We start from the raw sequence: 13,685 nt of genomic DNA on the forward strand, positions 1-13,685 counted from the left end.
TGCATTAGCTTGGCTCCGTCTGTTGTCTCTTTATACAGCTCAATGTTCTTCTTGTGCGCTCTTGTGGCCTGTCAGCCGATCCCTGTCGCCCCCAGGGGCCTGTGTTGTGTGGTCGTGTACAGGCTTGGGACTGCCTTAATGTGGCAGGATGAGGGACGCCAGCCTTGTGTGTGGGCTTATGGCTTTAGGTGGCTATCCCGGGAGTCTCTCATGACCCTGTCCTTGGGTTTCATTTGGGGCTGCAGCTTGGAGGAGTGTTTGTACCTTGGCAGCCTGTTCCTCCGTATGAGGGCTGTTTGCCGTGGTCGCAGTCGCTCCGGACCGCATGTAGGCTGGGGGGTGGGCGGGGTCGCTATCGGCGACGCCATCTTCCCATTCGCTTCCCCCTGTGAGGAGTACCTCGTGGTCGGGAGCGTGCTCTCGGTAGGTGCTTTCTCAGAGCTTGTGTCTCCGCTTGCCTTTCCGCTAATTTCCTCCAGAAGGCTGCGAATATCGCATCCAGCCGTGTGAGGATATCAGGTCGCTGTGCTGTGTCTCGTGGTTCTGCAACTTCCGCCGCCATCTTGGTAATGCTTAGTCCCGTTTGAGGTTGATTCACCCGGGCCTGTAGGGGTCTGGTCGAGACCGGAATAACCCCCGCCGGTCCAGAGGGGGAGGGACAAGGGCCCAAACGCCAGCCGTTTTTCCATGGGTGCCGCCGGGGAGCGGCCGTCTCCCCCGCGTCTGCCAGGTTTGTAGGCCGCAGTTGTCGTATCGGTGATTTCTGCAGGGTTGGTCGCATGCTTGGCATCGTTGTGTTCCCTGCGTGTTCACCTCTCGATTGGTGACCCCGTTGGATCATTTGGGCGCTGTTTATGGCTGGTATGTGGTTATTATTGCCCAGATGAGCAGGAGCTATACGGTTCTGCGTCCTCTCGGCTCAGCGGTCCTAAAAATGCTTTTTGTGTGAAAAGTGTCTTTTTTTTTATTTATTTATTTTTTTACAAAAATTGCAGCCTTCAATAGAAATTGGCACTTTTCTAAGTGAAGCATGTTACACCCCATCCCCCCACCCCCCTGGGTGTCAGTCAGACAACTGGTCCTGTTACTTCCTGGTTTGGTTAGCTTAGTTGCACTGAACTCAAGGGGCAGCATATTCCCAGAGCATCTGCCTTGCAAAGACTTCGCATTGAGCTGTATTGGGAAGTCTGTGATTGGACAGTCACAGAAAGTCTGGGTGGGACTAGAAGAGGAGAGCTTGCAAGAGGTCTGCAGTTTTTACAATCTGATTTTAGGTATACCCCTAATGGAAAAAGTCCCTCATTAAATAGATATAATCCTTTTATGTGTGGCAAATCTACTAAACAGTGATTTATTAATTATTTTTGTATTTGAGCATTCCTACCTGTATAACAATATTCAAACACATTGTTCTGTGTATCTTTGAAGTGGCATGGAGTTGAATTGTGTTATTAGAAGAAGTAGAAAAAAGACCAAATAGTAAGAAGCAGTAATTATCACCATTCTGTGCACATTCTTTATCTGCTTTATTTAGATTTCAGGTGGATGATGGTTACATCCATCTTTAGAGGACGTAGATCGCATGTGAATGTTTTATCTTCATGTTTGTCTGTTTTGCAGATGGTGTTCAGAATACTGTGTCATCATCCAGTGATCTTCAGCAAACACCACCTCAGGCCTTACATTATGCACTAGCCAACGCACAACAGGTGCAAATTCACCAAATCGGAGAGGATGGTCAGGTTCAAGTGGTAGGTGGAGCCTTTTTATTGTCTAAGGCAGGCACAGGCAACCTTCGGCACTCCAGATGTTTTGGACTACACCTCCCATGATGCTTTGCCAGCAGTATGGTTGTAAGAGCATTATGGGGGATGTAGTCCACAACCTTTGGAGTGCTGAAGGTTGCCTATCCCTGGTCTAAGGTGTTCTAAGAAATATGTGTCTCCAAGATCTTATCATAACTATAGCTATTGCAGAATGCTGGCTGTGGACCGTTTCCTATAAAATCAGGCACTATGTGGAAGACAATGTGATTAAATTCTGTGGTTCTGTCACATTTTGAAATGTGTTGGCCTTTTTAACCAACGTGGAGTGGTCACGGTCTCTCTCCGTCTGCTGTTAAGCAGCATTTTCAATAGTCCTTTGACCAGGCAAATTACTGAGAGCCATGCTTTTTACATTTAGGTTATCAATGATTTTTAAAATCCTTTATGGAATAGGCAAATGGATTAGTAATGGAGTGCATCTTGCTTCTTTAAGAGCCATTAGTGTGCTTGTTTTGCAGCCAAGCTGTGTTGCATTTTCAGCCAAAAAAATGTTTGGATCATTTCATTTATTGACAATGTTTGGGCAAAGCACAATCTGCTTATCTGCATTATCTCACATTGTTAAACAGAACCAGAGCCAGAATGGAACCAATAGCAATCAAAAACAAGATCGACACACTACCCAACCTTACTAGGCAATACAATATAACAAATTAAAATGCACACTATAGACGTAATAAACAACACACAAATGTAAATATTAAAAATATTGTCAGCTGTCAGGAATCAACAATTAATTTCCCTCAATGCATCTAGATATACAAAATATATCCATATAAAGACAAATAAGTTATTGTTATAATATATTATTTGTATAGATAATTTTGTCTGTATGTAGATACCTAAAGGGAGATTAATTGTTGATTCCCTGACAGCTGACAATACAATTTGCATGTGTGTGTTGTTTTTATATTATGTATATTATGTATATTATTTGTTATATATGTGTTGTTTATTATTTCCATACTGTAAATTTGAATGTATCCAATAAAGATTATATTTTATCATTCTAGTGTATCAATCACGTTTTCGATTACTATCGGTGTAATTCCCTAGGAGTTTCCCCCATCCTTGTTTTTCCCAACTTGATATATATGTTCCGGAACTTATTTCTCAAGAACCAGATTGTACGCTATACACAATACAATCTGCATCAGTTCTGTATGTACTAATTATATTGAGTGGAATCTGATTTGTTAACCCATCCCTCAAGCATGGAATAAACTTAATAAAGTACTATTTTGGAGGCCAACTGAGTGTGTTCTGCCAGTACTTATATAAATGAAACAAATCTCAGAACACAGCCTTGCAATGCACTTTTCTCTATATCTGCCAATGCTGTGTTTGAATCTGACACAATTGAGCTATGTTTAGCATTCCGGTGTGAATATAGCTCCATAATGTTTGGCCTACTTTTAAGCACACCTCAGAAGACTGATTCATGCTGTCTATATCCAAGCGAGTAGTGTCCATGCGTGCTGGTGAAACTATTTTTTCAGACCGGACGTTTTTGAAAAATCACTGCAGTCCTTATGATGATATTTATATAGTGAGGGGGATTCAAAATAAGGACTTGGAGGGGGAGAGATTAAAATAAATAGGCTTGCCTTGTGAGAGAGGTGCTTTAATATGCTGTGGATACACATATCACTTGGCTGAATAAGTCACACCTCTTTTCGCTACTTACCATTATAGTGGTTATGGTGCTGTTTGGCCAAGGGTTCTGTCTATTGGCTCAGTTAGGAACCTTGTCAGAGGACCTGCTACATTGATGATATATTTTATAATAAAATTGATATTGGTAATGTATAAATTAAACTTTTACATTAGCAATGGATAAGCAGTTGGCTGGCCTGAGGTGCCACATGGGTCTCTGGTTTTTATTACACTGCTCAATAATTATTTATCCAAGAACAGGGGGATTGAATCTGCATCCTAATGACGCCATCTATCAGCACATAGTGGTTATGGTGCCTTGACTACTCCCTTATTAAACATTGTATGTGGAAGTTACATTGGTCAGTTAACAGTTTGTTATCATTAAGTAACTAACATCTTATCAGTCTGGAAAAGATTTTTGAAGAATTTACACGTAACAGAAACTGAGTCCGTTACCAAAAACAAAACAAGGAAAAAAGTGGCCACAGACCATTATCCAGCCATCAAATTTAAATTATGTGGCCATTTAGCAGCGCAGCCCCTGATTTATACTGTACAGAATGTGAGCGCAGATCTGAGAGATTGACTAGCTCTAAGTAACTTGTCAGGCAATAGCTGCATACATGTGTTACTCTCGGGACTCATGGAAGATATAGTGGATCTTCTCAAACATGAATGAATTTTAAAATGCTTTTATTTTTTTATATAATGTAGAGTCTCTATTGTCAGTTTGATAAGTTCAGTATGTTTTGTTTTCCCTGCTTATGAATAGAAGAACTTCCTTCCAAAGGAAATGAAACTGTTTGATATAGAGAACTGTGTTTCTTTTGAAATTCAGAGGCAATTGTTCTTGTCTTAAAAAAATCTATATACATATATGGCTTTTTGACCGAATTCCAAAATGAGCATCTTTAATCTTGGTTCAATTTTCTTTATTTTTTGTATGTATATATATATATTTAAATCTATGAAAATATGCACAGTGATAAACCCAAATTGTGCCTGTTTTGAAATATCTGTGCCAGCGATAGGAGGTGGTAATATTACAGGAAGAGCATCTCTTGGATTTGGTCACTGTACACGCTGTTCTCTGCTTATAATTTTAATATGAAATAGGAGGTTTAGTGTAATGCATGCCAATGTCCTAAAGTACAAAGAACGAAAGATGTCTGGGCACTGTTAGTGAGCATGAGGTTTTTTTTTTTTTGTAAATAAGTGTTTTATTGAGTTTTTCAAGTAGAAGAGTTAAGCATTGCCGAGGCTCGCAGGCCTCATGGAAGGTATGCAATGTCATGACAGAATTACCTTCATATCAAGTCTAGAAGTGCTTGAAACTCGCAGGTTTCGGCATGGTACGGTATTTTAAGTGTTTGGGATGCGCAGATCCCACATCTAAGTTCTTTCATGCGGCACGCAGGCCCATTTTAGGATAGTTCACCATAGCTTTTAAACGTGTGTTGCGGTGGTCTGTGGGTCATCTGGGTGTTGTCTGGTAGGTTTTCCCATGTCGGCAGTTTAGATAGTTACGTCCATTCTCGGACTTCAGGTGTATGCGTGCGGGTGCTTTTGAGTTGTGGAGTCATGATGCATGTACCATGTCTGGTCTTTCATGCACTTTCATGTGGCGTTGTGTTTTGAGTGGTGCCGTGTAGGTTCAACCTGTGCCCTAGTTGTGAACTCCGCCTTTGGGTATGGCCCCCTCCTGCGGGTATCACCTCTGCGTGGTGGTGTGGATCTGTGCGTGTCGTCGTGGGTGCTGGTGACCTCTGTGGATGGTGGTATACCGGGTCTAGTCGTCGGTTTTCGTTATTTGTGTTGGTGTGTGTGTAGTGTGGGAGGGTTTAGGTGGGGACTCTGTGAGGGAGTGGGTCACTGTCGAGGGATGTCTCCGTCTGCGTCCGTTTGTGCTTCATATTTGAGTCTATTTACAAAGTCTGCTTTGGAGGTCGTCAGTAGCCAGTATGACCAGATTTCCAGATATTTGTCTGAGGCGTTAGTGGCACACATATTGAGTTCCTCTATTGCCCTAAGTTCCTCCATTTGGGAGAACCATGTTGTCAGTGGGGGGGGTCACTGTCTGCTTCCAGAATTGTGGGAGCACCTGTTTAGCTACGTTCAATATTCGTATGGTTAGCGTGTAGCGTGATCTGGGGGTTTCTGGTAGAAAGGGTGGTGGTGCGTCAGAAAACGTTTGGATGAGGCCGTGTATGCCCTTCCAGAAAGGTCGGATGGCCTCACAGTCCCACCAGAGGTGGAGTGTGGTGCCTATCTCTTTGCTGCATCTCCAACAGAGATCTGAGTGTTCTGGGTTTATAGCGTGGAGTGTGGTTGGGGTGCGGTACCAGTTTGTAAGTAGCTTAAATGCTGTTCCTTGTGTCTTTGGGTAGTGTCAGCATGGTCATCCTGACTCTCTGCCTTCTCTGTTTCCACACGTACTTTCCCATTGCTTGTCTCAGGGTGTTAAAAGAAAAGTCTGGGAATAGTGATAGGGAGGGCCTGCATGAGGTAAAGTAGGAGCGGGAGAAAATTTATGACCTGGATCCTGCCTAACCAGGATATGTGTGGGTACGCCCAGTCTGACAGGTCCCGTCTGAATCTATCTAACAGGGGGGCAAAGTTTTCCCTGAATAGGTCTTTGTTCTTCTTGGTCAGCCATGTGCCTAGATATTGTATCTTATGTTCTGCCCATTGGAACGTGTGGCTCTGTCTCAGCGGGGCGGCCCTGGTCTCGGGTACACTAACATTCAGGACGTAGGACTTTGAGAAGTTAATTTTGAGGTTGGATATCTCTCCGTATTCCCTGAATGCTTTCAGGATGTTCGGTAGTGTAACCTCTGGGTTGGTGACAAAGAACAGGAGGTCATCGGCATACGCCGCTACCTTGTACTGTGTGTCCCCCTTCGTGATGCCCCTTATATCCGCATTGTGCCGCACATGAGCTAAGAAGGGCTCGAGTGCCAGCACGAATAGTAGGGGGGATAGAGGGCATCCCTGCCTTGTGCCGTTATGTATCGCCAGCTCCTGTGTCACGGCTCCGTTGACGACGACATGTGCTGTGGGTCCGTCGTACAGCGCCTCATTCCAGCTCCTGAAGTGTGGTCCCAGACCTACGTGTGTCAGTGTATGGAACATATATTGCCAGTCAACTCTGTCGAAGGCCTTCTCTGTGTCCTGTGTAGGGTGCCTTTTGTGTCTCTCATTCTGTCAATGTATGTTGTTTGTCTCTTTTTGGCGAGCATTCTGGCCAGCCGTTTTCTGCTTTTGTTGCCATGGAGTAGGAAGAAGGCTTTGTGCCTGACCACTTCTCTGTGGTGTTTCCTTTGGAGAAGGCTGGTCAGGTCTCATCGTAGTTGTAGTAATGTCGCCTGGTGTGCCCTATGTTGTGTGTTTTTGTTGAGGGTGTCTAGTCTTTTTATTTCTGTCACAAGCTCCTTCAGTCGGCTGTCAGTTTGTTTTTTGAGGGTGGCGCCCTGTCGGATGAAGTGCCCGCGAACTACGCTTTTCTGTGCCTCCCATCTGATGGTCGGCGATGTCTGTTCGGCCGTGTTCGTCTCAAAGTATTCTTTGAGCGTCCCCCCTATGTCAGCTGTTAGATCCGTTCTGGTGAGAAGGTAATCGTTTAGTCTCCACTTAGTGAGCCTGGGTCTGTAGAGGGGGGATGCGAGTGTCAGGGTCACAGGTGCGTGGTCTGACCATGTCGCCACTCCGTGTTCCGCACTGTGTGTTAGTGGTAGGTGATAGTGCGTGGTGAAGAAATAGTCCAGTCTGGTGTATGCGTTGTGTGTGGGTGTGAGAAGAAGGTGTAGTCTCTCTCGTCGGGGTGGTGGGCCCTCCAACAGTCTATCAGTTTGTGGCGGGTCAGGAGTGTTTTGATTAGGTTGAGATGTTGCGTCGGTATGCGGGAGGTGCCGGAGGCGGAGTCCCAGCGCGGGTGGAGTGCTACATTCAAGTCGCCCCATACTATAAGAATCCCCTCCGCGAAGGACTAGCTTTTTAAGTGTGTTTGCAAGGAATCTATGTTGCCTGTGGTAAGGGGCATAGATGTTTGCGAGGGTATAGGCCTGGCCTGCAATTGTGCCTTTTAGGAAGAGGTATCTGCCTTCCCTGTCCGTCATCTGACCCCCCTCTTCAAAGGGAATCCTTTTGTTGATCAGGATGGCAGTGCCCCTGGACTTCCCAGCATGGTAGTCGCTATAGTAGCCCGTTGGGAAATGATGATTGGTCAATTTCGGCCTACATCCTTCCCTAAAATGTGTCTCTTGTATCAGTACTATGGAGGCTCGTTTAGCGTGGAAGTCCCTCAGTGCCCCAGAACGCCTCTCTGGCTTGTTGAGGCCTCTGGCGTTAATGGAGAGGATGGTAAGGCAGTCCGGTGTTAGTGTCATTTGCGTCGTGGTGCAGTGATGGCTGTATCAGTTGGCCTGTGAGTCACAGTCGGGTCTGGGTGTCCTGGGAGGAGTACGTCAGGTGGGTTCGTCTGGGTAGGGTTGTTGGGTAGGGAAAACAATGGGGATGGGAAGTGGGTGTGTGTGTACTTGTCCCCGTTAGGTGACAGAGAGGTGTCAGCGACGAGGAGTGGTAAGTCCGCGGTCTCCTGTGGTCCGCGGATTTCACTCACCTTTTTAGGGTCGCTGTGCCCTACAAGGTTGTAGGAGGAGGTAAGGGGATGGGTCCAGGGGGTGGGTCAAGCCCTCTCCGTGTCCACGTGGTCGGCGGATACCTTAGAGTAGTGTCTCGGTCTCTACTCGTCGGGTCCCTGTGGTTCCCCTGGTCGGCTCTGTCTATAAGAGTCGTGTCGTCAATTTGATCCTCGTCGGTGTGGCAAGTAGCCCTCTGGCTCCGGGTAAAATGATCATGAGTTGGTTGTTTGCAGTGTAAGCGTGCATGTACAGTACAACATAACCTTACATTAGAACATATACTATAATAAATTAACTTGTAAACTATTGTGCATAAATCATCAGCGCATTCCACAGTACAGGTACCCATTTCAGAGTGTTCGGGTGACTCCTCCCTTTTCCCTCTTTCTATAGTCAGTGTGCCCTCTCCTCTGATCAGGTCCCCGTTCCCCCCATGGGGTATGCCAGTCGTCCCTAGCCCCTCCCTTTGTGTTGGTCTCCGGTTGGGTCTCCCCCCTAGGTCCCTGTCTGTGTGAGGCTTCCTTCACTGCGGGTTCCCTCCACTCCCTCACCCCGTTCAGTGTGTGGTAGTCATACTGTTATATGGGAGGCCTGTCCAGCAGCAGCTGGGTGACCCGACATTCCCCCAACTCCTATCCCCATCCCCCTGTTCCTTGAGTACTGCATGTTGGTCAGCTTAGGCCTCAGAGTGTTCGTATAGGGCTGGCGCCCTGTGTGAAGAGAGAGTCCCATGGGGTGTTACTTGCGGTTGTGCGCTGCGTCCGTCTCTGGATCTCTTATGCTGCGGTCCCCGAGAGCCAGGTGGCCTGCTGGCGGGACCCCCTGCTTCTGCGGGGCGGGGGTGGAGGCCCCCGGTTCTCAGTGTTCTCCGTGTAGAAAGCAAGGGGGTCCAGCCAGGTCATGTTGATGGGAGGGAGTTGTAGTTCCACAATTAAATCACTTAAGTCCTCAGGGTGCCAAACTGTGAAGGGGCCCTTAGCAGTGATGGCCTGCAGCCCTGTCGGGAAGTTCCATCGGTATCTAATTTTGTGGAGAGCTCTAGTGAGGGGCCTCATCGCCCTTCGGTATGCCAGGGTAGCCGGGGAGAGGTCTGGGTAAAGCTGTACTTCCACTCCGTTTAGTGTGATTCTCTCTGTTCCGCGCGCTTTGCACAATATTTCTTCCTTGAGTTGGAAGTCAGCCAGGCAGCAGATCGCGTCCCTTGGGGGAGTCTCTGGTGGGCCCCTCGGTCTCAGTGCTCGGTGAGCTCTGACAAAGTCGATATTGGTGGCTGCCGGGCGACCCAAGATTCTGTTGAACAGTTCCCTGAGAGTGTCCAGGATCGGTGCTGTTTGGTCTGTATCTTCGGGGATGCCCCTCACCCGGATGTTCTGTCTTCGGCCTCGGTTATCCAGGTCTTCTATGTGCCATTTGTTGCATCTGTGCCACGTAGGGTGTCTGTAGTGGCAGACTGGGCGGACGTCAGGTGGTCACAGTCCGCTTCCAACTGTGACACCTTGGTGTGTAGGCCTTGAATATCCTCCCTGAGGGAGTGCAGCTCCGCTGTAATAGAGGTCCGCAGTTCTGAATTGGCCTCCTTGAGGTCTTGCCTGGTCGGGAGCGCCCGGATTAGTTGTATTCAGTCCGGTTGGGGGCCTGGGGGGGGTCCGGGTTTGTGATGCCTGGTGTTCGCCACGTGGCCATGCTGGGCGGGAGATGCCGGACGCCTCCGAGTCATTGGAGGCCTGAGAGGCCGTTTCAGGGTGGGACACCAGGTATTGCCGTAGGGAGGAGGTAGTGGTACCCTTTGGCGTGTCGGCGGGTTTTGTTAGAGTGCGATGCTCGGTGTGTTTTGCCCATGATTGCTCAGTGGTTATTTATTTATTTATTTATTTATTAAAAATTCTTAAGAAACGCAGTCTTATTACCCATAGGGTCTCGATGCGCATACCAGCAATAAAAAACAGACAAAACAATATCCAGCAAACAACAGCATTATAATCACATGCATTTGGACCAGGTTAAAAATTTTCATGTCATCCCGTAAGCCTGAGCAAATAAAGCTGTTTTTAAGCTCCGGCGGAACTTCAGTAGATCATTCTCAAGTCTTAATGTCAGAGGCAGGGAGTTCCAAAATTGCGCTCCCTGAACTTCACTCGTTCTCCCTCCGCACTTTTTCTTTTTAAAATTTGGAATCTTCAATAAGGCTAAATCAGCCGATCTCAAGGATCGACTGGGAGCATAGCGTGTGAATTTTTCCTTCAGATAGTCTGGTCCCATACCATGGACTGCCTTAAATACCAAACAACCATTTTTAAACAGAACCCGTTCACGAACGGGCAGCCAATGCAAGGCTCTTAATGATGGAGTGATATGGTCATTGCGGGCCACACCCGTAAGTAGCCTTGCAGCTGCGTTCTGTATCAACTGTAGCTTGTGTATGATGTTCTGAGGCAGTCCAAGGTACAGAGCATTGCAGTAGTCCAATCGGCTACCGATGATGGCGTTGACCACCGAGATTTGATCAGAGGAGGCAATGAATCTAAAAATAGACCTCAGAAGCCTCAGGTGGTAGTGGCAAGAGCTTACCACCTGATTAATCTGGGGCTTCATTGTCAACCTGGAGTCGAAAATGACTCCCAGATCTCTGACCTTGGTGGCAGGACTCGGAGGTGGAGAAAACGAGTCCGGCCATGAGGGAAAGATACTATTCACCTCCTGGTTACTGAAGATGATGCATTCAGTTTTGGAGCCATTAAGTTTTAGATAATTGGCTCCCATCCACGACTGGATATCCTGTAGGCAGGAAGAAAGATTGATTTGATCCTCCTTTTTCTTGGCCAGGCGAAAATACAACTGGGTATCGTCGGCATAGATATGATAGGGAAGCGTGTGGCGGCGGATGATATGGGTCAGTGGCCTCATATAGATGTTAAACAGGATTGGAGATAAGGCCGAACCCTGGGGGACTCCACATGTCAGGGAGATGTTAGAGGAGTAAAATGTCCCCAATTTTACCCTTTGAACCCTGTCGTGGAGAAACAAGGTCACCCAAGCCAGCGCCCTGTCATCCACACCAGCCACAGTAAATAGCCTCTCTGTCAATCTATCATGATCGATAGTATCGAAGGCCGCCGATAAATCCAGGAGTACCAGGGCAATTTCCTCCCCTCTGTCCAAGGCCCACAGGAGATCGTCGTGGACTTTAACCAGGGCAGTTTCTGTCCCTCTGCCAGGTCGAAATCCCGATTGGAAGTCATCCAGAATGTGATTAGACTCCAGGTGAGGCTGAATTTGCCATACCGCTGCTCTCTCGATGATCTTGGCCAGAAAAGGCAAGGTGGAAATAGGTCGATTGTTGCTCAACTCGGAGCGTGGCACAGTTGGTGTCTTCAGCAGAGGGATAACCACAGCCTGCTTCAGAATGCCAGGCACAACTCCGGTGGCAAATGACATACTAACAATATCTGCAATATAAGGGGCCAGAACATCAGCGGCATCCTTCACCAGCTGAGCAGTGCAGGGATCCAGCGATGAGGACGATGCCCTGAGAGACTTGAGGATGATCAAAATCTCGGGTGTACTAACGGGTTTAAAATTCGAGAACATCGAGCCATCATAGGGTGTAAAAGTTTCTGCATCAGGTTCCACCACTATGTTGCTCCTGATTAGATCTATTTTTTGTTTAAAAAAGTGAGAAAGGGATTCGCAAAACTTTTGAGATGTTTCTTCTTGGGGAAGCGAACAGTTAGGATTTGCTAGGAGGTTTGTTGTGCGAAAAAGCTCTGCCGCTGAGTTTTTCGCTTTTGTAATCTTATCTGTGAAATATTGTTTTTTCATATTTTTAACCCCTTCAGGACCGGCCTGTTTTTGCGATGTTTGTACGTTAAGGACCAGAGCAGTTTTAACACTTTTGTGGTGTTTGTGTTTAGCTGTAATTTTCTGCTCTCTCATTTACGGTTCCCATACAAGTTATATACTGTTTTTTTCACGACAAGAAGGGCTTTCTTTACATACCAGTATATATATTATGTCATATATTGTATTTAAAAAAAATAATAAAATATGGTGAAAAATAAAAAAAAAAACATGTTTTTGGACTTTTACTTGAAAAATCTTTTACTTATCTACAAAAGCTAATGAAAAAAACTGCTAAATAGATTCAAAATTTTGTCCCGAGTTTAAAAACACCCAGTGTTTACATGCTTTATTGCTTTTTTTTGCAAGTTATATGCCTATAAATACAAGTAGGAAATTGCTGTTTCAATATATATATATTTTAAATGTATCAATAGTGACATTGTTACACCGTTATCTGTCATAAATCCCCGAAACACACCTAACATGTACATATTTTTTAAAGTAGACAACCCAGGGTATTCAAAATGGGGTATGTCCAGTTTTTTTTAGTAGCCACCTAGTCACAAACACTGGCCAAAGTTAGCATTTATATTTGTTTGTGTGTTAAAAATGCAAAAAACGCTAACTTTGGCCGGTGTTTGTGACTAAGTGGCTACTAAAAAAAGCTGAACATACCCCATTTGCAATACCTTGGGTTGTCTTCTTTCGCAAATGGTATGCCATCATGGGGCTAATTCTCATTCCTTGGCTACCATACGCTCTCAAAGGCAACCTAACCAATCTGACAAATTTCAATAAAAAAAAAAAAGTAAAATCAAGCCTTATATTTGACCCTGTAACTTTCACAAACACTATAAAACCTCTACATGTGGGGTACTGTTATACTCAGGAGACTTCGCTGAACACAAATATTAGTGTATCAGAACAGTAAAATATATCACAGCAATAATATCCTCAGTGAAAGAGCTGTTTGTGTGTGAAAAATGCAAAAAACTTCACTTTCACTGACAATATCATCGCTGTGATATGTTTTACTGTTTTGAAACACTAATATTTGTGTTCAGCGAAGTCTCCCGAGTAAAACAGTACCCCCATGTACAGGATTTAGGGTGTCATAGAAAGTTACAGGGTTAAACACAGTGCTAGCAAATTAAATTATCTGTACTTTTGGCCTGGGTTGGCAGGCAGGTCCCTCAAATTGCAATCATTAAAATTACTTAATTAGGTAAAAATATTACATAAATATGCACGTAGAATTTTAAAATATATACATATTTATATATTTGACGTCTACGTGTATATTTATGAAATTATTTATGTAATTATGTATGTGGACATATGTATATTTCGTATTATTTTTATTTATTTATTTATACATAGATATATATATCATTACATTCTAAGTATATTTTGATATAAATATATATATATCAATATCAAAATACTGTTAGAATAAAACTGAATATATATATATAATTTTTTTTTAATTATTAAAAATTATTTTTATTTTTTGTTATTTATTTTTATTAACATATTATTTGTATTTTATAATAATATATATATACCATATATATAGTTATTATATATATTGTATATATTCGTGTGTAATTTAAATATAAGTGTATTTTTATAATTATATACGTATATATAAATATAAAAATACACTTAGTGTGACATTATATATATGATATATATACATATATTATATATAGGTATATAT

General features: G+C 44.6%; 1 protein-coding gene across 2 annotated transcripts in view; it reads left to right on the forward strand.

The window, feature by feature from the left end:
- Positions 1 to 13,685, forward strand: part of BANP (BTG3 associated nuclear protein) — a 375,637-nt gene that overhangs the window by 233,550 nt on the left and 128,402 nt on the right. For both annotated transcript variants that reach the window (XM_063437623.1, XM_063437624.1), the window contains exon 9: positions 1,621 to 1,751. In XM_063437623.1, coding sequence (XP_063293693.1) covers positions 1,621 to 1,751 — 131 coding nt within the window. The remainder of the gene's footprint in view (positions 1 to 1,620; positions 1,752 to 13,685) is intronic.

The sequence above is a fragment of the Pelobates fuscus genome, chromosome 12, assembly GCF_036172605.1.
Source record: "Pelobates fuscus isolate aPelFus1 chromosome 12, aPelFus1.pri, whole genome shotgun sequence".
NCBI lineage: Eukaryota > Metazoa > Chordata > Amphibia > Anura > Pelobatidae > Pelobates > Pelobates fuscus.